This window comes from Carya illinoinensis, chromosome 10 (genome assembly GCF_018687715.1).
Source record: "Carya illinoinensis cultivar Pawnee chromosome 10, C.illinoinensisPawnee_v1, whole genome shotgun sequence".
In the NCBI taxonomy this organism is placed as follows: Eukaryota; Viridiplantae; Streptophyta; class Magnoliopsida; order Fagales; family Juglandaceae; genus Carya; species Carya illinoinensis.
In genome coordinates, this window is record NC_056761.1 from 14845346 (window position 1) to 14872249 (window position 26904).

Genomic DNA, 26904 nt, shown 5'->3' on the forward strand with positions numbered 1-26904 from the left:
CCTATTACATGTCCAACTAATAACATGTCTTGTTCTAGCCAATAAAAAAGAAAAAAGAAAAAAAAAGTCTCGTTTAAGTGGGCCTAAACCCATTAAAGTAATCCAACCACGCAGACTAATTCCAATCTCGCGCAGCCTGGTGTGTAAGCCCAAGCCCGTAGCTAGCCCACGTCTTCCTTCTAGTCACTCTCCCACCCGCGACTTCATTTCCGTTCCTCTTAACTCCTCAGATCTCAGTTCCAGTCCCTGCAGTTCGTGACATTGCACAGCACCCTCACGTGGCGCACCATCTTTGCTGCACCATTGAGCACCTTTCGGACCGGACCTTCTCTCTATCTCGCTCTCTCTCTAATGGATTCAAAAGGAAATTGAGATCCATTAGAAATTCATGTAAGCTTCGGTTCAAGCTTCCACGAGGATCACGACACCACGCCACCGACCATGGACAAGTCGAGCGCGCTGGAATACATCAATCAGATGTTCCCTACAGGTTTATTCTTTCTCCTGCTATTTTATGTTAATTTTGTTCCCCAAATTATGTTTTCCATAATTTTATTATTATGTGGTGCTTATTATGATGTTGGCGTTATGTGGTGAATATCCAGAGGCATCTTTATCTGGTGTTGAGCCACTCATGCAAAAGATACACAGTGAGATTCGTCGCGTGGATGCTGGAATATTGGCAGCTGTTCGCCAACAGGTCATGATATTTGGCTACTTGTATTTTGATGTCTTCATCTCAATTCTCAATGTTATATAGACTGTGTTACGGTCTTTGTGTGGGCTTTTCCATTCGTAACACCGTGGGCTGAGGCTTTGGATGTCACGAGTTTTCTATAAAATCCAGAACTTAATAAAAATTAAGATAAATTGCAGGGTATTTGCAAGATCATTCATTTATGTTAGCACGATTAGTAGGACAATGAACATGCTTGGGCTTTCAAAAGATATGCTTCATACCATCCTCTTTAGTTTTTTGATGCCTCAGCTTCTGTGACTTCAGAGTAATTCAGGAACCAAAGCCAAAGAGGATCTTGCTGCTGCTACGGGTGCTGTGGAGGTCTGTCTGATTCTAAGCATCTATTCATGTTCTCTTCAAAACCAGTCACTTGGATTTAGTTTGTCCATCTTAAGCATTTTGCGTTACTCTTATGATTAAGCCTCTTAATGCTGTATTTGGCATTTCTAGTCTTTATTTGGAGTTATCATTTTTGGACCATTTTTTTTCTGCTAATGCAGGAACTCATGTATAAGATCCGAGAAATAAAAAGCAAAGCTGAGCAAAGTGAAATGATGGTTCAGGAAATATGTCGTGACATTAAAAAGTTGGACTTTGCGAAGAAGCATGTAACGACTACAATTACAGCTCTTCATCGTCTTACAATGCTAGGTTTGTTTATGTTACCCTACTATATTTATTGTTAGGCATGAAAGTCAATAGGCAGTCACTTAAAGATTGATTTGGAACTAATTTTGTCCTGGATGCCTGTTTATGATCTTAAACACTTAAATAACATATCTTCTCCCTCACTTGACAATAATCTTATGCTACTACTTGGTCTTCAATTCAAAATTGAGATATAGTTTGAAGGTGGCTCTCTTTTCAAGCATTGCCATTCCTGCTCTGCTTCACAGCAGAGCAGGAATGACCGGTTAACAGACTAAGACATTTTACTGCCGTAGCAGTCAATTTGCTAAGCCTTTTGAACTCATTGAGAATCCTAGCTTTTAATATATGTGATGGGAGCTTTGTTTTGTATATGAGTGTTGGTTATTTGATCTCTTCTTATTTCTTATTATGTTTGAACCAATATCACTTGTTGTATCTTTTTTTCCCTTTTCCTCACTCATGAAGTTCTGTTGATCCAATTGGTTTATTTATTTGAGCTTTTAGTCTCATGAACCTGTAGACTTACCACTTTGACCTCTAGTTTGGTTTTAACTACTTTATTTGGAAGATTCAAGTTTGGTTAAAATTATAGGTTTCATACTGCATGATATTTATGAACTAGAAAGTGATATGATTTATGATACCACACGAAAATCAGTTAAAATGAGAATCTAGATGTAACATTCTCATTCTCTAGGGTTAGGAATACTACTAACATTTAAAATATTTTTGTACAAACCAGGTATAAAAGATTCTATAAAAAAAAAAAAAATTGAATCTGTATTAAATAAATAGTCATAATAGCACTTACAAAAAACTTTTCCAAGTCTTGTGCTTATTAACAAAATCTCCCACTAATAACGAAAGGCATAAACTTAAAATCTCTTAAAAAGCCATAAAGTTGTAAGATTATCATCCCCACAAGCTTTGCCTGCTTGTGCAACTTTGTTGTCACAGTCTTGTGCTTATTCACAAAAACATCCCACTAATAACAAAAAACATATGCTTAAAAAATCTCTTAATAAGCCATAAAGTTCTAAGATTATCATCCCCACAGGCTACGCCTGTTTGTGCAAACTTCCTTGTCATAACTTTCTTCATTTGGGACGGTTAAAACATAAAAACAAATGTGAGTTGAATACTTTGTAAGTAACCACATGAAACAATTAGCAGCATAATAACATAGTGTTCCCTTTTTGAACAAAATTTGCTCAATAAAACGTTTTTATACATACATACATGCATTCATATGTACTTAGTTCCACTTCCCCAAGGCTTGTACCCACTGTTATTCCAGGTTTAGCGATCCTTGTGATCTTCCCTCCACCCATGGCCATAGGTTGGGAATCCATACATAAGGATGGCATCAATAGGTGCACTACCAGTATGCCTATCCAAGCATTGCAGTGTCCTTATTTTATGGTACCAATCATATTTATCATATATAGGCCATTACCTATCTTACATATCGTACATTCAGTCATGAACTTGCTTCCTTGTCTTATCGTACCTTATCGTGTTCTTTTCATGCCTTATCCTTATCATCTTCTTGTCTTTTCATTCATTACATTGCATAAATAGACATAATATTACATGCGGAAGCAGTCTTACAGTTCTTTTGTATACATAGTTCTCATAAATTAATTACATGGGTGCATGGAACATGGGCTACCAAAGAATAAGCCATACATCAAAGCATGCACTTATTACAGAAAAAGATGATCACTTTGTTTGGAAAAAGAGAGTTATGATAGCAAAAAGAGTATGTGGGGGCAGTCAACTTCTACTTTAACTAAGAAATCATGCTTGTATAGTGTTTCATGGATGCGAACATGGTGCTGTCAAAGTCTTAACAGTGGGCGTTTGACATATTCTTGAATTTTGTTTAACACGTGGAGCTCATGAGTGCTTAACTTGACTTTTAGCATGTCTATTGTGAGAAAAATGTGATTTGGTGGCTTTTTAGGGCTGAAAAAGAGGAATTTTGACGCTTAGGTCAGTTTTGGGCCTGCTGACATCAGCCCCTTGTCGTGGTTTGATGAAAACATGGCATGTTTACAAGGCTTTTTGGTGAGAGCTCAGTTATGGCTCCTGTAAATGCTATCAGGAAACTTTAGACAGGTATATGATGCGATGTAAACATGTGTAGTGGCATAAAATTCCTGGTTTTCAAAGAGGATTTTAAAGTCTCTTGAAGAGGGTTCTAACCTAAGTCTGTTGGCTACCTTGCGGAAATATGCAGAAATTATAATTTGATTCTTATTATAAAGACATAAACAGTTGGCTGCTTATGACTAAAACGGGTGCAGGAGTTTGGAGGCTTATCAAGAGTGGCAGCAATGGCAGAATTTATGCTGGCTGGAGTTGTATTTGGCTCAAGACTTGGAAAAGGGAAAGCCTTGTTTTTCGTTAGCTTGAACTGGTGGCACCAATCATATATATATTTTTTTGATAAATAAATAATTATATTGATCAAAGAATGGCAAAATGCCTGATTACAACTCTGATACCCCACCTAAGTGGGCACATTAGAGGCAAGAAAATCTCGAAGGGCTATGCCATTAAAATCTACAGCCATGGCCCAACTACAAAGAGTTCTAAAAATAAGAATTTAAGCTCCTCTACAGATCTTTCCTTGTCTTCGAAAGTCCGCTCGTTGCGCTCCCTCCACAAACTCCACAAGATGCAAATAGGGATCATCTTCCACATAGCTCTAATCGGTTGCCTGCCTCTTATGCTAGGCCAACTGGCCAACGCTGCCTCCACCGTTTTTGGCATTACCCAAACCAATGCCAAACGAACGAACACTCCGTTCCATAGAGTCCTTGCTACATCGCAATGTAACAGAAGATGATTTACCGATTCTCCCCCCCTTTACACATGCAACACCAGTTTGCGATAATGATCATTCTTTTCCTTAGATTATCAGTGGTAAGAATCTTACCCAAGGAGGCTGTCCAGACAAAGAATGAGGCTTTTGGAGGTGCCTTGTGACTCCAGATCTTTCTCCAAGGGAAATGAGAGTTGGACTCTGGGGTGAGAGCCTTATAGAAAGACTTGACCGAGAAAATTCCTTTTCTTGCTAGAATCCACCACATGACATCTTCTTGCTGGCTGTTTACTCTTATAGAATAAATAAAACTGTAAAAATCTGCAATGCTACTCATCTCCCAATCCTGAACTGCTCTACCGAAATTAATGATCCAAGTAATCCGTCCCCCCGACACCTCCATAGCATCCGCCATTGATAAATCCTTTACACTCGCCAATTGAAATAGTGAGGGGACAAGTCTTTTAAAGCCCTGCTATCACACCATACGTCGCTCCATAATTTAATCCTGGTTCCTGTACCCACCTGAAGCTTAACAAAGCGATTAAACACCTCCCAGCCTCTTCTAATGTGTTTCCACAATCCAACTCCATGAGCCCCACTAACTTCCCTAGCACACCACTCTCCCCATAAGCCTCCATATTTCTTTTCAATGACCAATTTCCATAGAACCGCAATCATATATTTTAGGGCTGAACTTCTGGAACAATTTCTATGCTCTAAGAAGAATGGGGCAGTGACCTAGTGGTGTGGTAGGGTTTGGATCTTAGGTCTTGTCTAGGGTTTAGGACTCTTAGATTGCAAGTTTCTTGTGTTTGATTAGAACTTGCAGCAGCTAAGAGATAATTCCTTGAGATAAGGGGGTGGCAGCTTGGGTTGTTAGGACTCCAACCAGTGGCTGCAGTTGTGTCTCTGTGCAGTAGATGTATTTTATGGGTTGTTTTAAACGGCTGGTGTGTGTTTTACCATGTCTAGGTTCTTGTGGCAAATTAATAAGGAGTGGTAGATCTGTGTGGTTTAGATATTCTTGGCACTTCTTTGATTCCTTACAGAATTAGGATTCCTTGTTTGGTTAGGAGTCTCAGTAGTTGCCATGCAGGGTTCTCCCAGAAGGATTTGGAGTCCTATTAGAGGATCTTATTGGTAGGTCAGCAGAGGTTTCTACATTTCTTGACTTTGAATTGGACTAGGATTCTAGTAGTATGCGTGTCTTGGCCAGGTGTAACTCCTAGGGTTCTTGGGCTTAAAATCAGGCTTTTGCAACATCTCAAGTCCAATACGTATGCTGGCAGCCAATATACAATATTGTGCCAAAAGTTAACCTATAACACTCAATCAGTCATGCAAGAATTATGGGCCGGTGGGCCTGAACTCCAAAATCCAGCCCTAACCCTAAGATATAGGGCTCGAGTGTGACACTAGATGACAGTCTAGCGACCATGAATTATATTGTTTTATATACTGCCTGGATATTGCCCTGCCAAGTTTCTGATACCCACTGACAAAGTTTTATTTTCTTCTACTACCTTGCATATCTACCATGTTGGGTGTATTCTCCACATAGTACTTGTGCACACACACATAGGTATTTAGGTATACATTTGTAATTGCATTAAAACATGCCTGTAACATTTTAATGGATGCACAATTAACTTTGCTGGTTGTCTCTGACTTGGGGTACTTAAGATGTACGCCTTATATATATATATATTTATATATTCTTGATTCTTTTCCCTGCTATGGCAGTCTCTGCTGTTGAGCAGCTTCAAATTATGGCTTCAAAACGACAATATAAGGAGGCAGCTGCACAGCTGGAGGTACCTCATCTGTTAATGGATCATGTGTAGTCATTTAGTAATTTTTTATGTGGGTTAAGGGTTTTTTGCTTTTATAGTTCTATTTTTTTCCCTTGTGTACTCTAGCTTGGTAATTCTACTCTTTAATGGCAGATATATTTTGCCACATTTGAATGCTACCACTTTAGGCTGAAAGGTATATGCTCTGCCCGTTCCATCAAAAAGAAGAGGCACATTGTGTCTTGGAACTGACAACCGTCTTTTGACTAACTTGCGGTACAGAAATATTCTTATCAAAAGTGTACTCTACCACTAAGCTAATAGCACATTGTTCGGGCCTCCCTTTAGTGCCCACTAGCTAAAAGAAAAAGAAACTAAATTCCTCTCTCTCTTTCACGTCACCATGTTCCAATGTTACGACGTGGGCATGAAGAGGGGGATTCTATCAAGTTCTTTTGACCTAGGAAAATAAGATCATGAGCTTAGTCTTACTTCATTGTTGAGAAATGAAGAAGACTCATAAGTTTATCCTTGGTGCAGCTTGTTTCTTTTTGGATGTGAAACTACCCAACAAGGGTTGGCTCTCTTTAGAAGCAGGTGATCCTGCACTTTCCAGTATGGCTACCTTATTACAACTTCACTCGCAGTCCCAAGCTCTACGTTTAGCATCTCCTTCCTTGCCATTATCGATTTGTTACAATCTGTAACTAACTTTATGATGCAGGGAAGATGGCTCTTTTTCTGATCGTACACTGGATATATGCATTTCATCATTGTACTAGAAATAATTGAATTGTTTTAACACTGGTTTAAGTTTGTATTTGGTATAATGCAAATTCTAGTCATAGATTCTTTCCTTAGCACTCCTCAAGTTGGCCATTTATGTGTGTGTCATATACGCCTAGCTTGGAACACATAAAATGTAGCTAATTACAATTTAGAGGCTTTGCATTTGTCTATGCTCGATGGTAACTAATTTTAGAACCAAGACTTTCATTTGATGGTTTGCGAAGTTTAAGATGATTTTCTGTTTCCAAGTGTTTAGTGATCAAGGAGAGACTAACGAGAAGCATGGGGGTTTCAAAACAGTTACTAGTTGATGCTAAAGCTTTTACATTAACGGTGGAGGCCAACTCCATTCATATAACTGAGAGAAGTTCATGAAGGAGATGGTTCTTGGGATGTACATGTTGAACTTGTTCACTAAAATGCTGGAGGATTATTTGACGGGCATTAACAGGGAATTCTATGCTACTTCAAGGGATGGTGGTAGAAGTTTCATTGCACAAAGATGCACTAATGCCCATGGGCGATTCATGGCCCTAGTCGAGTATGGAGGTGGTGGCAGGCGAAATTTTATCTTCATAGCTGAAAAAATGGAGGGTAAGGGATGGAAGAAATCAGTCGTTGCTTTGAGAGAATTAGAGGCAACTTGGAGGTTGGAGGTAACGTGGGTCATTACCAAGGGAGGTTGGGTTTTGGCTGAAAGGAGGAAATTACTGGAGGAATGAGGTCGATGGTTGAGGTAAGCCAAGGGAATAAACATTCATATTAGGAAGTGCTGCAACAGTTGATGGTCTCTTTGTCATCCCGACCTTAGAATAGGGGAGAAGGTAAAGCGGAATTGGTGGGTATGGGAGGAACCACCATTGGTCATAGCAATGGTCATGGTCTTGGGACAGCTCAATGTACGGCAGGTCCCTTAGTTGCTCAATCGAACTACAACTTTTTGATGAAAAAGAAGTAGAAAGGAGTTTATCAGAAGATGATAGGGCAAGAAAATTGACTGTTGAGGCTGAACTGGAAAAAGTTACTGCTATGGAGGAGATTATGTGGAGACAAAAATCACGGGCCCTTTGGCTGAAGGAAGGGGATAGGAACACAAAGTTTTTTCATAGGGTTGCAAATTCTCATCGAAGAAATAATGTTATAGAGGTCCTCCAGGCGGATGGCAGAGTCTTACTGGGTAGAGACGTCATCAAGGAGCATATTGTCCAGTATTATGAGAAGCTTTTGACAGAGCAATACCCTTGGAGGCCCAAGGTTGACGGGCTGGCTTTCAATACCATTGACCACTCAAGTGCGGCTTGGTTGGAGAGGCCTTTTGATGAAAGCGAGGTTCTTGGAGTGCTAAAAGGTATGAATAAAGATAAAGCTCCAGGACCTGATGGTTTTTCTATGGCTTTCTTTTATGCTTGTTGGGACGTTGTCAAGGAGGATCTTATGAAGGTCTTTATTGAATTTCATTCTTTCACGAAATTCGAGAAAAGCCTCAATGCCTCATTCATCGCTCTCATTCCCAAGAGGGTAGGGTCGGTGGAAGTGAATGATTTCCGTCCCATAAGTCTAATAAGTGGGGTCTACAAAATCATTTCCAAGGTTTTAGCGAAGCGGTTGAGTGAAGTCTTGGGGAAGATCGTCTTGAAGTCCCAAAACGCTTTTGTAAAAGGAAGGCAAATTCTTGACTCAGCCCTTATCGCAAATGAGTGCCTAGAGAGTAGAATCCGATCCGGCATTCCAGGTATCCTATGTAAACTAGACATGGAAAAGGCTTTTGATCATGTGCATTGGGATTTTTTGTTGTACATTCTTGGTAGGTACGGCTTTGGGGCACGATGGTGTCAGTGGATAAAGCACTGTATCACAACAGCCAGATTCTCTGTTTTGGTCAATGGCACACCTGAAGGCTTCTTCAACAGTTCTCGGGGTTTGAGACAAGGGGATTCTCTCTCCCCGCTTTTATTTATTCTGGTCATGGATGTGCTAAGTGGAATGCTGGGAAGGGCGGTGGAAAGGGGTTTTCTCTCTGGTTTCACGGTGGGTGGTTCCACACATGGCAGCTTGACAGTTTCCCACCTCCTTTTCGCTGACGACACTTTGATTTTCTGTGACCCAGATCAGGAACAGTTCCGCTCTTTACGTGCACTTCTCCTATGTTTTGAAGCTGTATCAGGCCTTAAGGTGAACTTATCCAAGTCGGAAGTAGTCCCCGTGGGCTCGGTCAACAACTTAGGTACGGTGGCAACCATCATGGGCTGCAAGGTTTCATCCTTGCCTATGAAGTATCTTGGACTCCCTTTGGGGGCCCCTCATAAATCTAAGACAGTGTGGGAAGGGATTATTGAGAAGATTGAAGGAAAACTGGCAGGGTGGAAGAGAATCTACTTGTCAAAGGGGGGAAGAATCACACTTATAAAAAGTACGTTATCTAACCTTCCAACGTACTTTCTCTCTTTATTCCCTGTGCCAGCAAGAGTGGCGAATAGGCTGGAGAGGATTTTTCGGGACTTCTTATGGGGAGGTTTGGACGACACAAAGAAATTCCATTTGATCAAATGGAATAAAGTATGTACTCCTCTGTCTTGTGGTGGTTTGGGCATAAGGAGTTTGAGAACCTTTAATAAGGCTCTCCTAGGTAAGTGGTTATGGCGGTATCATCTTGAGGGAGACGCTCTATGGAAGAACATTTTAGAATGCAAATATGGAAGTGTGTGGGGTGGCTGGTGCACAAAGGAAGTAAGGGGAGCTTATGGTGTGGGAGTATGGAAACATATTCGGAACGGATGGGACAACTTCCGTAGTCTTTGCAGGTTTGTGGTGGGAAGGGGCACAAAGATTAGATTTTGGCATGATATTTGGTGTGGTGATGTCGCTCTAAAAAACGTTTTCCCTCCCATCTACAGGATAGCGTTAGATCAGAATTCCTCAGTGGCTGACAATATGTGCCATACCGCTGCTTCCGTACATTGGTCTGTGAGATTCTCTAGAGCAGCACAGGATTGGGAGTTAGGCGCCATCACTGATTTCTACAGCGCTCTACATGACTTGAAGATAGGGTCTGGAGGGGAAGACAGACTATTATGGACGTGCACAGGGAATAAGAAATTTTCAGTCCGTTCGCACTATAAGGCCTTATTAAATCACACGCCAAATGCCTTCCCCTGGAAGAACATTTGGAGAAGCAAGGTTCCCCTCAAGGTTGCTTTCTTCGGGTGGGTGGCATCTCATGGTAAAATACTAACGGTGGACAAGCTAAGGAAACGTGGACTGTTCATAATGGATTGGTGTTTCATGTGCAAACACAATGGTGAATCAGTGGACCACCTCCTCCTTCATTGCGACGCAGTTAAAGTTTTGTGGGATGAGATCCTCTCAAGGTTGGGCATTGCTTGGGTCATGCCACGAAGGGTGATCGATTTACTGTCTTGTTGGCAAAGACTAAGGGGGAATCGACAGATTGCAGCTGTATGGAAGATGGTACCTTTATGCTTAATGTGGTGCACGTGGACAGAAAGAAATGGCCGCTGTTTTGAGAATAAGGAACGCTCTCCGGATGCTTTTCGAGCTTTTTTCTTTCACACCCTTCTCCTTTGGGCATCTACTATAGTTTTGACTGGAACGAGTCTACTATCCGTAGCTCTTAGATTGTAATTAGGCTCTTGCTTGTATACTCCCTGTGTATTAGGGCTTTGCCTATTTACGTGGATCAATAAAATTTATTTACTTATCAAAAAAACATCCCTTATCAGATGGGCCGCTTTCGTGGGCCTTAAGCATGGGTTGGGATAAAAAAACAGAAAAAGAAAGAATAAAATAGGGCTCAGTGTTGAGATAGGCTGACTTATGTGGCGGGCCAGAGGAGGCTGCGAGAGTATAGCAGGCCCTTCTACTGTTGGGAGCTGAGCAATCATGCCAGAAACTATTCTGACCCCTTTTTTAGGAGATTTCTTGCTTTGATGAAAAGGAGACTGTCGGGGTTCTTTTGGATGAGGAGAAGACAAGGAAGAATGCTGTTGCGGCTGATTTGGAAAAACTTACACTCATGGAAGAGGTTTGTTGCAGACAAAAGTCTCGGGCCCTTTGATTGAAGGAAGGGGACAAGTGCAAAATATTTTTTCATAGTGGCTAGTTCTCTTAAAAGATTTAATGCCATTGAGGTGCTGCATTCGGAAGGTAATGTTGTTTTGGACAGATCTAAAATTAAGGAACATATTGTACAGTTTTTTGAGAAACTCCTTACGGAGCAATACCCTTGGAGACCTAAGGTTGATGGGTTGGCTTTTGACTCGATCAACCAGTTGTGTGCTGATTGGTTGGAGAGGATGTTTGAAGAGGATGAGGTGCTTAATGTGTTAAGAGGCATGGACAGCGATAAAGCGCCAAGACCAGATGGATTTTCAATGGTTTTTTTCAGATTTTGTTGGGACATTATTAAGGAGGATGTTATGAAGGTTTTTGTTGAATATCACTCATATATAAAATTTGAGAAAAGCCTTAATGCAACTTTCGCAGCTATTATTCCGAAGAAGGCAGAGTTTGTGGAGGTGAAAGGTTTTTGTCCCATCAATCTTATGAGTGGAGCGTACAAGATCATCTCCAAGGTTCTTGCCAATCATATGAGCATGGTTATGGAGAAAGATTATTTTGAAGCCACAAAATGCTTTTGTTAAGTGGAGAAAAATACTTGATTCGGTTCTCATTGCAAACAAATGTTTGGATAATAGAATTAGATGCAGTGTTCCTGGTATTCTCTGCAAACTAGATATGGGGGATGCCTTTGATCATGTTAATTGGGACTTTTGGGTTTATATTCTCAGCAGATATGGTTTTGGAGACAGGTGGTGCAATTGGATGAAGCACTGCATCACTATTGCTAGATTCTTGGTGCTGGTTAATGGTACCCATGAGGTTTTCTTTAATAGCTCCCGTGGTTTGAGACAAGGAGATCCTTTATCTCCCTTTCCCTTTGTTTTAGATATGGATGTATTGAGCAGAATGTTGGAGGCAGCAGCAGATGGGTCTTTTTTGACTGGTTTTTCATTGGGTGGTTCTTCATTTGGGAGCGTCAATATATCTCATCTTCTCTTTGTTGATGATACATTAATTCTTTGTGAGGCAGATCCTAATCTGATTTGGTCATTGAGAGCTCTTTTGCTTTGCTTTGAAGCTATTTCTGGCCTTAAGGTAAATTTGTCTAAATCTGAAATGGTACCAATTGGCTTGGTACATCACTTTGGAGACTTGGCTGAAATCTTGGGTTGTAAGGTGTCGTCTTGGGTTGGTACATCAATTTAGGGCAATCGTCAAATAGCAGCTGTTTGGAAGATGGTGTCATTATGTCTTATGTGGTAATATGGAATGAGAGGAGTGGACGTTGTTTTGAAAATAGAGAGCGCTCACTGGGAGGGGGGGGGGGGGATTAGAGATTTATTTTTCCGTTCTTTGTTACTTTGGGCTAAGGCTATTGTATTGGAGGGGGCTAAGTTTAATGATTTTTATGCTGCTTTTTTTAGCTCATAGGCTGTAATTAGCTATTTCTCTCTTGTATACTACATGTGTACTTGGGTTTTGCCTAATTATGAGGATCAATAAAAATTCTCACTTATTAAAACAAAAAAATTCCAGCCAGTGTGGCGATCTGAATTAAGAAACTATATCGTGAGTTCCTTTGGAGTGGGCTGGTGTATGAATTCTAACCATCTGGTTAAGTGGGATAAGGAATGCTCTCCAATCTCTATCGGTGGGCTGGGAAGTAGAAACCATGGGGTAATCAATCGGGCTCTTATTGGGAAATGGTTGTGGCGGTATAACATGGAAGGGGAAGCTTAATGGATGTTGGTGACTGACTTCAAGTATGGGGGTTTGTGAAAGAGGAGGGGGAGGAGAAAAAAGGGGAGGGGGGGGGGGGGGGGGGGGGTTGGGGGTTGGAGCACTAGGGAGGTACAAGGGGTTTATGAAGTGGGAGTCTGGAAGCACATTAGACGAGGTTAGAAGATTTTTGCTTGACACACTAGAATTGTGATGGGATACAGATCTAGAATAAAATTCTGTTATGACTTATGGTGTGGAGATAGAGCCCTTAAGGACATATTCCCTACAGTTTTCAGGATTGCACATGAAAAAGAAGCGTCAATGGCTGACCTCATGGAGATGTCTGGTGGCTTAGTCCAACGGAATATGAGCTTTATTAGGGCGGCCCATGATTGTGAAGTTGGCAGCTTGTCGAATTTTTTCAGGCTCTTGCACTCCATGAGATCGAGTACTCAAAGAATTGATAGTTTGTGGTGGGTACTCGCTAGTAAAGGTGCATTTTCTGTTCATTCCTTTAAGTCCCTCACACATCCGCAGAACAACCACTTTCCATAGAGAAGGATTTGGAGAAATAAGGCGCCTCCAAAGGCAGTATTTTTTGTACAGCTTCTTTGGGTAAGATTTTGACGATAGATAATTTACAGAAACTCATTATGATTATACTGAACTGGTGTTGTATGTGTAGAAACAGTGGAGAGACTGTGGATCGTCTTCTACTGCATTGTGAGGTTGCTATGGCGTTATGGGATGATGTCTTCAGAAGGTTAGAGCTAGCTTGGGCTATGCCTGCTACTGTGGTCGAGCTTCTGGCCAGTTGGACGAACCTAGGCAGTTTTCCAAAAATCACAGCTGTGTGGAAAATGGTTTCTATTTGTATTCTATGGTGCCTATGGAAGGAATGAAATGATTTTACTTTTGAAGATAAGGAGCGCTCATTGGAGGAGATTAGATTACTCTTAGTTAGAACTTTATTCCTATGGGCTAAAAGCTGTAGATTTCAATAGCCTAAACTTTGATAATTTTCTTGTTTCCAATTCCTTCTCTTAATTAGGTGTTAGCTCATGTATACCCTGTGTGCTTGGCTATGCCTATTCTCATTAATACAATCATTTACTTATCAAAAAAAAAAAAATTCTAGTCATAGAGCTAGATGTTTTTTGGGGTTTAATTTAATGGTTCCAGTTGTTGGTTGTGGCATCTGGCAAAAGTGATCTAGTTGAAAGACTATGATTTTGTTTGTCATAATGATTACATTCTTTTTCCATTTGTGCAATACATTAGTATTATCCATATGAAGTTGCATTCTTTTTAAAAATTTTGTTGATGATGTATTCCAGGCTGTGAACCAATTATGTAGTCACTTTGAAGCCTATAGGGATGTTCCAAAGATCACGGAACTCAGGGAGAAGTTCAAAAATATCAGAAAAATTCTCAAGTCGCATGTGTTTTCGGATTTCTCTGGGTAAGTTTTTGCCATATTTAAAAACCACTCTACATACCACTAAAGTGCTAATTTTCTGAGTTATTTCTTCCTCGTCATTTGGCTATGTTTCTAAGATTTGTGAAAAAGGGACAGCAATTTAAGGTTTTGTTTTGTTTCTCTCTTTTTTTTTTTTGGGTTCTTCAAATGCCTCTCGATTTTTATATAATCTTTATGGCTTTATCTACTCAACAAACTATTGATGCAGGACTTTGTGTATACCCGGGGTAACGGCTGGAGTTTTACCCGTTAAACCCTACTGACCCAGCTCTACGACCCATCTGGGTGGTTGGTTACCCCGTTACACTGCCCTAACAGAATTATTTCCAAAGCTTCTTCTTTTAACTGTTGTTTAGAACCGCTTGGGGTTGGCTCAAGTGCTGAGGACCTTGATATTGGGGATATGCTCCCCTGGTCTAAGGTTCAAGTCTTAGGTGCGAACAATTTCAAGGGGCCACATCCCATCAATGAAAAGCTGATGATTTACGTGATCGGTGTGATGTGGGCATGTTACATGAGTCTGGGGTTTAAGTGGGTAAAAGAAATGTTGCGTTTGCATGGTCTCCTTAAGTTCATTTCATTGTTTTAGACATGTCTAGCGAACTTAGACATAGACTGGTATAATTTGTTGGGCATTGCCGAAATTGATATTCCATAACAGTTGTCAATGCAAGAAAGCATTGCTAGTTCATTTTCAAGTCCATGGACATCTACCACAGTTGGGATTAGCTTAGTTGTAAAGATCACCTCGTGAGGTTTGGAGGTTAAGAGATCATGGGTTCACTTACATTGGTGACGATGCTTAGGAGATGAGGATCATTCTGTATAGTGCCTTGGTGACAATGCAATGCACAAACGCATACCTTATTGAAGTAAAGCGCACATTTCCTGTTTGTATCTCAGCTTAGGTACTGGCAAAGAAACAGAAGAAACTAATCTACTGCAGCAGTTATCTGATGCTTGCTTAGTTGTTGATGCTTTGGAGCCATCTGTGAGGGAAGAGTTAGTAAACAATTTTTGCAGCCGGGAGCTTACTTCGTATGAACAAATTTTTGATGGAGCCGGTATGTGGAACTTCCTACTTTTCTTATGATTTTGCAAAAGAAAAAAAATGAAATAAATTAAAAGATCAGTTCAGATGACATTGAATTTGAACCTGCCTTTTGTACTATCATTAGAACTGGCCAAATTGGACAAAACGGAAAGGAGATATGCATGGATCAAGCGTCGAATGAGAACAAATGAGGAAATATGGAAGATCTTTCCTCCTTCATGGCATGTTCCTTATCGTCTCTGTATCCAGTTCTGTAAGAAAACAAGGTATGCTATCTAGCTGTCTTTTGACATTGGCATGAAAACAAAATGCTTCGTGTGCTATAAGTATTTACTTATGAGGGTTTTACTGGTAATGCAGTGTGCATCTTTCTGCATCTCATTGTTCCTTTTAATTGTTGAACTTTTTGCTTTATGTATAACTAGGACCCTGTTTTAATAACCAGTTTAATATCCAGTGTGCATCTTTCTGGATGGCAAGTACCCCTTTTTCTTCCATGTTACATTTCCTTTTTAATCTTGAAAAAATAAAGAAAGGCTGAAGATTGGACAGGGCACGATTGGATGCTTAAGGTATCTCAAATTTTTTTGAATAGTAGCGAAATGGTTTGAATGAAGATGTTTTATTGGGTTTTGGGAAAGGAGAGAAAAAGTTGAATAAAAATATTTTTTAAATTAAGTATTGTATTGGAGTTTATGAAAGTGAATAGATAAAGTTAAAAAGTTGTTTGAATATACTTTGTTAATGTTTTTTTGTTTTGAAGTTTGTAAAGGTTGTATTGATTTTTGTGTTTGAGTAATCAATAGGTAATGATCAGATGAAAAGTTTAAAAATTTGAAATAGAGAAGTATTTTGTATTTGAGTAACATTTGAGAATGATGTTATGAGAAATTTTGAGAATTTTGGGATGTTTGGTGTTACTCAAACATGCCCTCGTCTACTTTCATGCTGTTAATATATTAACCACTTCAAAGTTTTTCATGGGTTGCCGTATAAGAATTCTATTCCAGGTTAATTTTGTGCAATGCCTTAGATTGTGAGGTATGGTTTTGTGTTTCCAGGAAACAACTCGAGGAGATCCTTGATAATCTGAAAGAAAAACCTGATGTTGGGACGTTATTGTTGGTGAGCCATGTTTTTAGCCAAGTTTTGATAGACATTTGATGACCTATTTGGTTTGGATTTTGTGTTTATTTATTTATTGAGTAATAAGTTATTCCATCTAACCGTGGGTTTATTGACTATTTTTTTAAAATTTTTTTAATCTTCTTTTATCCTTAGACACCAAATACTATGTTGTGCCAAAAAGAAAACAGGCTTAATCAATTCTCTAGGTTTAATCCTCTTTAAAATCCAACTTAAAGATCTCTCTGCTTCTTCACTATCAACTGGAAGACATCAACAAAACTTCTTTAATTCAATTCAAATCGATGAATGCATTCAAATTTATAGACGTGGCATTGTAACTAACTTGGTACAGGTCACTCTAATGTGTATAAGGAAGTTCTTTATTGCCAAGCACTACCTTATTTCCCTTGAAGCAGTGCTACTTGAGGCATGTCTTGGTTTATAGGTTTTTGATGCAATATTCCCCCGGATCTCTCTTCCACCGATTAACAATACAACAGTGTGTGGGGATTACATGCGGAGGATTTGAGGATCAATTCACAGCACCACTCACTGCAGTAGAGGCGGGTCACGTACTTGGAACAAAATCAAGATCTAAAAAGAGTAGAGAGTTAAAGCGTCTTACTTAGGCAATCAACTATGGCGCTAAGGGGGCTAGTCCAAGTCGAGGGAGGATTAGAGGGAAGATAGAACCAATTGTGTATTTCTAGTAGGCTCCTTTGGAGTTTACAAGTATTGAGGAGTGTGTTGGGGAATTTACAGCGGCTAAGTGTATGGGCAAAACCTGGTTTGGTGGGATAGGCATTGGTGCACTAGTGGTGGTTTGGTGAGAGCTCAGAGTAGGCGCGTTGTAATGCGCCAATGGAAGGCCCAAGCCACATGGCTTATACTCCAAAATGAATAGTCAATGATACAATTGGAACCCTATTGAAACATTATAAAAAGCAAGAACTTCTCATTCCTAAGCACTGTGGGATCCCATACACCACCTACCCTTAGCATTTATCATAATGGGGTATCACACGCGTCTTTGTGCTTGGGCTTTGTTAGGATCCTTTTTCTAGATGGGCTTAATGTTCTTTTTTTCCTTGCACCACAACTAGGTGTTTCCTCTTGATACATCCGGTGTGCTTAGCTATGCCTATTAGTATTAATAAATTTTTACTTATAAAAAAAAGGTTTTTGATGTAATATTTATTAACTGGTTGGCAATACATATTTCAAGTTTTCTTCAAATATTATACTGTTGTTGTTCATATCAATACATACCCCTTTGGGATATTAATTTTCATGTTGGGCTGGATTTTTCTCTCCGTACAAGTGCGATTTTCATTCGTATGAGTGCGATTTCTCTTTCGTTTGAGGATGGTAGAACATAGTTAGCACTTTGTTGATGTTAAGATGGTTCATCCTAAGGAGATTGTGATCGAAACGAAACTATTTACACTTGTAAAGGAAGGTAACTTGATACGGATTATTGAGAGAGGTTGGAAGTTTAGAAATGAGCTATTGCTGGGACATGACACTACCCGATGGCTAGGGAGAGCTTTAGACGACTGTCTGAAAGGAGATAGGAAGGACTTTTACACATCAACGAGGGATGGATACCGTTGTTTCATTGCTCAGAGGTGTTCAAACAGGAGGGGCAGCTACATGGTGGTGGCTGAATATGGGGAAGGAGGCAGAAGAAATTTCATTTTAATACCAGAAGATGAGGGGGGTAGGGATGGAGAAGATTAAGGGAGGTGATGGGGGAGCTCTCTCAGGAGGGCAGAAAAACAGAAGGGCCTTATGGAGGACACCAGCGACGGTCGGAGACGGTAGCACGCAACCATGACCAGCGATCGTACAGGGAGGTGCTCGCGACGACAAGAGAACAACGTGAATCAAGACCTGGAGTTGGGGGGGGGCGGTGCTTTGCCTAAGGGACACAAAGGAGGGGTGCATCGAGCCCATTGTACTGTTCAGATAGGGGAGGTTGGTAGGGAAGTTGTTGGGAGGGAGGATGAGGATGTTCGCAGTTTGATGAGGGAGATGCAGGTGCAACTATGGAAGTTGCGGGGAGAAGTTTCTTAAATTCTAAAATGTGTTGGAAAAAGACAAAACGGGGCGTTTTGAGGTCCCTAACGCTCAAAAGCTGGGTCGTTCAGAAGTTTATGGGCAAAGGGCTAGGCCAAGAAAAGCCCACTCGAAAGCAAGTGAAGTGGAACCCAAACGTTCTGTTGTGGGTTGGAAGGAACAAAACGGGCCTCAACCCATGGGGACAAAAGTAGCCTGGAAGGAATGGAAATAGTGTCCAGCTCGGCAAGAAAAAAACCTAGAGCTTATCGGGGCAGGGGATAGAGTTGCCATGCAGTCGGGTTCTTCGTCGGGAAGCCAACAGATAGGGGAGGACTTGCTGGCCGGTGAACAGAATGCGCCGGTGAAGGAGGTGGTTGTCAGAGGTGGGACAACACGTTACGGAGCAGATATCTTGCATGCTTGGTACTCAGCTAGTCTCGGTGTAGTGTCTAGTAGGTTCAACCCTAGTTTCACTGTCGGGGGGAGAGCAGAACAGACCGATGGGTGGAGGGGAAGTGGTTTTTGCTTAGGTGAAACCCACATTGAACACAGATGATGTTTCTTTGTTGGAAGGTAGTGAAAAGATGGAGGCAGATGACTCAGATAGTGACGATTTGTTCTTATCAGATGAGGAAAATGCCCAGAGAATGATCAAGGTGATTAATGAACCACTTGGGGAAGGTGGTCTTGTGCAAAGGGATTACTCAGATCAATTTGAAGTGGGTGAGCCTGTACCTCTGAATTTCATGTTTCTAGAGCCCTGTGTTTCAGACTGGGTGTTCAACATGGTGAAGGACATCTAGCATTTGGTGGGACTAAGATGCGAGGGTTATGAGGAACAGTTTATGGCACTACTTATTGTTATTGAGCAGGCTACCAACAACATAGGAAAACAACTTCAAAAAAGCAACGAGAGTTGAGAAGGCTAGATTGGTCTATGAACTCGGAGGGAAGCTCCGGAAGGGACAAATCTAAAGGGAAGGCGCTGGCCTTTTCTAAATGAAGCAAAAAATTGTATCTTGGAATGTCTGTGGGCTGAATGAGGTCAGCGTCTCCAAATAAGACACTTGTTGTGTGAGTGGAAGGCGGATATAGTTTGCTTGCAAGAGACAAAGCTGAAACTTATTAATAGGAAAATGGTGAGAAGTATTTGGAGCTGTTTGTATGTAGATTGGGTATATTTGGCAGCTCAGGGGGCTTCAGGTGGTATTCTGGTAATGTGGGATAGGTTGGTGGTGGAGAAAATGGAGGATTTTATAGGAGTGTACTCGATGGCTTACTCCTTTAGAAGCGTGGCAGATGATTTTATGTGGGCTTTCGCGGGTGTATATGGCCCCAATGTAGACCATGAGAGAAGATTGTTGTGGGATGAACTGGCAGGCTTACATAGTTGGTGGGATCTACCTTGGTGCATTGGTGGAGATTTTAACATTACAAGATTTCCAACTGAGTGCTTTGGAAATAGGAGAACAAGCTGTGTCAGAATTTTCAAAGTGCATTTTTTATTTGAATCTAGTGGATTTACCATTAGCAGGGGGGGTTTGTACGTGGTCTAATAACCAAACGTGGTCGCGGATAGATAGATTCTTAATTTCTCTGGAGTGGGAATGCCATTTTTTGGATGTGAGGCAAAAGAGATTTGACTTGTTTGTGTTTGGACCATTGGCCAATTATGTTGGATTGTGGAGGGCTGCAAAGGCGGCGTAGGCATTTCAAATTTGAAAACATGTGGTTAAAAGTGGAAGGATTCGAGGATAGAGTCAGGAAATTGTGGGCCTCCTATCAGATATAGGGAACTCCTAGTTTTATCTTTGCAAGCAAATTGAAGGCTTTAAAGACAGATTTAAAGCTTTGGAATATGCAGTCTTTTGGTCACATAGGGGAACGAAAGAAAAGCAAAGGTAATGGAGATTCAGGGGTTAGAAAGGACTCAAGAAGCCGGGACCTTAACTCAGGAAGAGATAGCCCTAAAAATCGTGCTGGAAGCAGATCTAGAAAGAATTGCTCTTTTAGAAGAGACTTCATGGCGTCAAAAGTCAAGAGCAGTATGGTTGAAGGAAGGAGATTGAAGCACTAAATTCTTCCATAGAGTAGCTAACTCACACAGGAGATTCACTAACATATAAAGATGTTGAAAATTGAGGGTGTGGAGTGTAGGGAAGAGCAAGCGATAAACAATCATGTGGTAGACTTTTTTGAGCAATTACTTTCTGATCAGGTGAGTTGGAGGCCTAAACTTGAAGGGCTGAGTTTTGATTTCATTGAGCCTAGTGATGTATGCCGAATGGAGAGGCCTTTTGAGGAAATGGAGGTTTATGATGTTGTGACGAAAATGGCTAAAGACAAGGCCCCGGGTCCTGATGGTTTTTCAATGGGTTTTTTCCAAACTTGTTGGATTGTCATAAAAGATGATCTTATGAAGGTGTTCCAGAAATTCTACTCAGCGGGGAAGTTTGAAAAAAGTCTTACTTTCCTTGCACTAATACCGAAGAAGGTGGGGGTTGACGAGATCAAGGAGTTTTGGCCTATTAGCTTAGTTAATGGGGTATACAAGATTATTTCCAAGGACGAACTGCTTGAGTGAGGTAGTGGGAAAGATAATTTCAAAACCACAAAATGCATTTGTAAAGGATAGACATATTCTAGATGTGGTTCTTATTGCAAATGAATGCATAGATAGTCGTCTGAAAACTGGCGATGCGGGGATTATTTGCAAGTTAGACATGGAGAAGGCATATGACCATGTTAACTGGGACTTTCTTCTTGATCTTATGGGGAAATGTGGTTTTGGGGAGAGATGGTGCTCATGGATTCGATGGTGCATAACAACGGTGAAATTTTTCGTTTTGATAAATGGAAGCCCTACTGGTTTTTTCTGTAGCACACGAGGCTTAAGGCAAGGAGATTCGCTGTCCCTATTACTTTTTGTTATTGTGATGGAGGCATTGAGCAGAATTTCCGCGGCACTGGTTGAGAATGGTTTGGTGACTGGTTTTGCAATAGGTTCCCCTGATAGGGGACTTGTTAACATTTCTCATTTGTTATTTGCAGATGATACCTATTTCTCATTTGTTATTTCTCATTCCTCCTTTGTTTCGAAGCAACATCGGGTTTGAAAGTAAACTTGGAAAAATCAGAGATGGTGCCTATTGGAGGTGTTTGGCGCATCAGACACTTGGCGAGTATTCTAGGGTGTGAGATTGCATCACTATCGATGACTTAACTTGGTCTTCCACTGGGAGCTGCCTCAAGAGCGGCTCCAATTTGGGATTCAGTGATAGAGAAAGTGGAGCGACGTCTAGCAGGATGGAAGAGAATGTACCTGTCAAAAGGTGGTAGGATTACCCTGATTAAGAGTACTCTTTCTAATCTACCTACTTAGTTTTTGTCCTTATTTCCTATACCAGCAAAGGTGGCACTTCGTCTGGAGAAACTTCAAAGGGACTTATGGGGAGGAATTCATGTTTCACCTTGTTAGGTGGGAGAAGGCTTGGGCATTAGAAATATGAGATCTTTTAATCAGGCGCTACTTGGAAAATGGTTGTGGAGGTATCACAAGGAACCTGAAGCCTTGTGGAAGATGGTGATTGAGAGCAAATATGGGGGTCTTTGGGGGGATTGGTGCACAAAAGAAGTGAGAGAGGCATATGGTGTGGGGTTGTGGAAAAATATAAGACGTGGTTGGGAGGTCTTCTCTCGCCACACTAGGCTTTGTCTAGGAGAGGGAAACCGAATTAAATTTTAGCATGACACATGGTGTGATAACATAGCTCTAAAGGATTCCTTTCCTTCACTGTTCTGGTTTGCAAGTGACATCGATGTATCAGTGGCGGAAGTATTGGTGAGATCGGGGGAGCAAATCCAGTGGAATATCAATTTTACTAGGGCTGCACAAGATTGGGAGATGGGCAACTTTGAAGCTTTTTTCAGACTTTTGTATACCTGTAGGTAAAGGTAATTTCTCGGTTTGCTCTTTTTGTAAGTCCTTAACTCAAGGTTCACATATCCAGTTTCCTTGGAAAAAGCTGTGGAGACATAAGGCGCTACCAAAAGCGGCGTTTTTTGTGTGGACTGCATCACTGGGTAAGATCCTCACAACAGATAATTTGAGGAAACGTAGTGTGATTATCGCAGATTGGTGTTGCATGCGTAGGAAGGGGATGAATCTGTGAACCATCTATTATTACATTGCGAAATAGCAAGAGGGTTGTGGAATGAAGTTCTTGGTAGAGTTGATTTGGCTTGGGTTATGCCTGAGACTGTGGTAGTGGTTTTGGCCAGTTGGACAGAGTTGAGAGGTATCCAACAGATTAAAGCATTGTGGTGGATGATTTCTATATGCATCATGTGGTGTTTGTGACAAGAGCGTAATGACCGGATGTTCGAGGACAAAGAGAGATCAATGGAGGAATTGAAAGCTTACTTTATTAGAACTCTTTGTATTTGGGCCATTGCGGTGGACTTTAATAGCGTATATTTTCATGATTTTCTTGTATTTGTTAAAAAATCTCAAACATTTCAAACACAGTGCTGTGAAAATTGAATTGAGAGCTTAGAACGAGGAGTTTGGCAATGTGGGGAGACAAAAAGGCTCCGTCTTTGCAAACTGTGAATTCACTTAAGAGGGGGAGGGTGTTAGGTGATGAAGAGAAACTGTGGAAGGTTTTCACTAGAAATGAGGTGGAAGACTTGCCTTTATGAAAGAGATTTGTTGGAGACAAAAAACCAAGGGCCTTGCAGTTGAGGGAAAGAGATGCATAAATTTTTTCCTCCAGGTGGCCAACTCGCACCGGTGAAGCAAGTTTCTATACTTATTGAATGTGAGTCACACCAGAAATATCCATCCACCATGAGATTAGTGATCACATAGTACAGTTTTATAAGAGACTATTAAGAAGAGTTCAGTGGGAGACCCAAGTTGGATGGCTTGGTGTTCGAGGTGTTGGGAGCAGAAGAGGAAAATTGGCTAGAAAAACCTATTGAGAAAAGTGAAGTACAGGATGTCGTAAAAGCAATAAATGGAGATAAATCCCCAGGACCTGTTGGAGGGAACAAATGAGCCCTCTTTGTTTGATGTGGTGCATATGGAGGGAAAAAAATGACTGAAGTTTTGAAGATAGAAAAAAAATTGTGGAAGATCTTCTAGGCTTTCTTTTTCAATTTACTTTACATTGGATGACAGCCCGCCCATGCCACTTAGCGTTGACTTCAAGATTTTCTTAATTTATTTTCTTTCTCTACTCAGGCGTATTTGTTTTAGATACCCTGTTTTGCTCCAATGATGCTGTATCTGTTTTTGGTCATTAATAAAACTTATTTATTAAGAAAAGGGGGACATAATATATTTACTTGGAGAAAATAAGGTTCCATTTTTCGTAACTACCCTCTTTAATTTGGACCCAATTAAAGCAAATAGAAAAGAGGCTATGACTTTTCTAATAAAGTAAACAGTAAGTTAGGAAAAGTAGTGAAGTTGTGGCCATTGACTTTGTGGCACAGAGGTAGTAGCTTTCTTGCAGAACACCCTACATGTCTTCTTTCCAATTATTTATTATATTGAAATTATACCCAAATCACTTACCAAAAAATTATACACAAATTAGATTTTGTTTCTACTCTCTGCATCTGCCTAGATTCTTTTTAATGCACCACTTCGGTGGGGTCTCAGAAACCAAGGTTCTACATCACTTTGTTTAACATGATTGCTATAACAGTGAATATTAGATGAAATATTCATTATATACTTGGTATGTTGTGTCCTGCCTCATGACCAATATATTTATGTATGCCTGTTTTTTCTTCTTCCATTAATGTATCACTTGCTTGGAGGCTTTTTTAGGCGCTACAACGAACTCTGGAATTCGAGGATGAATTGGCTGAGAAATTTGGGGGAGGCACTCGAAGCAGGGAGAATGGTAGCGAGATTGAGGAAATTGGTGAAAATACTAGTCAAAGTGTTTCAGATATTCGAAAGAAGTACGAGAGGAAGCTTGCTGCTCATCAAGGAAGTGGGACTGAAGTATGCATATAAATTATTTGCCATTGTTTGGTAAAATTTGTGTAAGATTTTGTCACCCACTGTTCCATTTGTTCTCTTTGACAGGAAAAGGATGAAAATAAAGATTTGTCTGCACCTGGAGCTGGGGTATATCATCTGTTTATGGTTGTTCTTTCATATAATTTATTGATGGTATAAACAATTCTATATAGCTGCGAAATATGTAAAATCTCCAAATGTACATGCCACAGTAGGCAGGAATGCCTCTATATTGGATACTCACCTCTTTGGTATGTCTGCCTTGTCAACTGGATATTATTGGGCATTTTTACAGAAAAAATTTTATTCGATTACTGATAGAATTTCTCATCAAACCACTTTTATTCCAAGTTATGCATGATATTTAGTCGTTTTAGTCCTCCAGTTACAAAGCTGAGGTAATTTCATCAGTTAAATGCTTCGATGTATGATGCTGAAATTTGTAGTTGTTGGCATTTGTCATGAAAAGGGCTTTTATCCGTGTTAATGCTTTTGAACAATAGAGATTGTGCAAGCGAGATCTAGGTTGGGTCTTTTACATGAAATTTGCTATTATAACCCTGCTGTTCTTTTTTGGGATATCTTTGTAGGCCTTCTTATAAGCGACTTTGGTTGAGATGATCGGTGGCAGATCTAGAAATTTATCTTTGGGGGTGAATTATTATTAAAATGTTAAAAATGTTTATATATATTTTCATAATGTATATTGTAATCTATAAAATACATAATATTATAATATAACTTGGATTATTAATAACATATGATCTATCATAATTCCAAGATAGATACGAGTTTTCCTTCTTTAACAATAAATAAATGTATAAATGTATCATTAACTAGAAGGAAAAATGTTTGAAGGAATGTAAAAATGCAAAGTCATGCATAAGAAAGATAAATTCTAAAATAATAAGAAAAAGGAGACCTAAAGAATAATACAAAATGATTACATGCTATGAGTTTTTTTAATATAGAAATTTTTACTTTTAGATTCTAGAGCCAAAACTTGAAGTTTTTAAGAAAAATTCAAATTTTATTAAGATTTAGAGCTATATTATGAATTCATTAATTTTATTTTAAACTTTTGTGCAAAATAATAAGATTATTATAATTTTTTGAATAGTTGATTTTTTTTTTTTTTAAACTTTTAAAGGTGAACAATAATTTTTTTTATAAATTTTTAATGGGGAATTGGAACTCCCCCCCCCCCCCCCCCCCCCAAAAAAAAAAAAAAAAAAAGGTTAAAAACAATCCATAATTCAAGACGATAGTTTGTCTTCCTTCTGGCTTTTACTTGTAGAAATTAACATAGCTTCTGAGAATTATCTGCACTATTTGATTTGGCAGTTCAATTTCCGTGGAATCATTTCATCTAGCTTTGAAATTCACTTAACGGTTTACATAGAATTGGAAGAGAAGACATTGATGGAGAATCTAGAGAAACTTATTCAGGTAGTTGACCGGGTTATTTTTTTACTACATTGTTTGTACTTTTGTAATTCTTTTTGTGCATTTTTTTAGGAGGAAACATGGGATATCGAGGAAGGAAGTCAGAATAATGTTTTAGCTAGTAGCATGCAGGTAAGAAAGGAGACATTTTTCTGTTATTATGACAATTATGGAATCTGCCCGGGATTTGGATCATCTATAAAATGTTTTTCCCTTGATAACTCTGTTGTCTGCTGAAAGCTTGACAAGCTATAATTACTCTCTTTTTTTTAACAGTAAGAAATTCATTGAACGTAGAAAAAATATTGTTCCGATCATACTTATAAAAAAAAAAAAATTATCTTATTCTGATCTTACGAGTTAAAGTTCCATCTCATTGGCTGAGCCAAGGTTTGTTCTTTGATTACTGGCATGGCGGGTTGGGGATTCATAACTTTGAGGTATTCAAGAAGGCTCTCCTAGGGAAGTGGTTGCTGTGCTATAGTTATGAGAGGGAAGCCTTATGGAAGGTTGTGATAGATTAGAAGTATGGAGGTGCTAGGGTGTACTTGGGCTATGCCTGTTTCAGTATTAATAAAAATATCTTTCTACTTATAAAAAAATTATGGAGGTGCTAAGGGTGGTGTTTTAATGAGGTCCGAGGGACATATAAAGTGGGGTCATGGAAGAATATCCAGAGGTTGGGGAGCTTTTCTAGCCATACCAGATTGGTGGTGGGTGATGTCTTTGGGATTAGTTTTTGATGCGATATATATCCCTTAAGGACGCTTATCCTACAGTTTCAAGTTTCACAGGAGCATGAGGCCTCAGTGGCTGAATTAAGGGAAATGTCTTTTGGCTCACAACAGTAGAATGTCAGCTTTATTAGGGAGGCTCGTGACTGGGAAGTTCGTGTTTTCACAAAATTTTCAATCTGTTGCACTCATTTGGGGTAGGCGATGAAGAGTTGGACAAGATAATTTGGGTTACTTCTAGCAAGGAAAATTCTCTGTATGCTCCTTCTATGGCACTCACACTACTCAGGGCAGCAATCACTTCCCTTTGAAGAGTCTCTAGAGAAGGAAGGTGCCCCTTAAGGTCACATGTTTTGC

General features: G+C 40.0%; 1 protein-coding gene across 1 annotated transcript in view; it reads left to right on the forward strand.

Moving 5' to 3' along the window:
- Window positions 1-217: 217 nt before the first annotated feature.
- The window catches only part of LOC122278264 (vacuolar protein sorting-associated protein 53 A), a 33892-nt gene continuing 7205 nt past the window's right edge, over window positions 218-26904 (forward strand). The window contains exons 1-13 of the mRNA XM_043088425.1: window positions 218-490; window positions 606-700; window positions 1004-1060; window positions 1240-1390; window positions 5967-6037; window positions 13945-14069; window positions 14991-15151; window positions 15266-15407; window positions 16203-16266; window positions 24170-24349; window positions 24434-24475; window positions 25712-25816; window positions 25886-25945. Of these exons, the coding sequence (XP_042944359.1) occupies window positions 442-490; window positions 606-700; window positions 1004-1060; window positions 1240-1390; window positions 5967-6037; window positions 13945-14069; window positions 14991-15151; window positions 15266-15407; window positions 16203-16266; window positions 24170-24349; window positions 24434-24475; window positions 25712-25816; window positions 25886-25945 (1302 nt within the window). The 5' untranslated portion in view covers window positions 218-441. The remainder of the gene's footprint in view (window positions 491-605; window positions 701-1003; window positions 1061-1239; window positions 1391-5966; window positions 6038-13944; window positions 14070-14990; window positions 15152-15265; window positions 15408-16202; window positions 16267-24169; window positions 24350-24433; window positions 24476-25711; window positions 25817-25885; window positions 25946-26904) is intronic.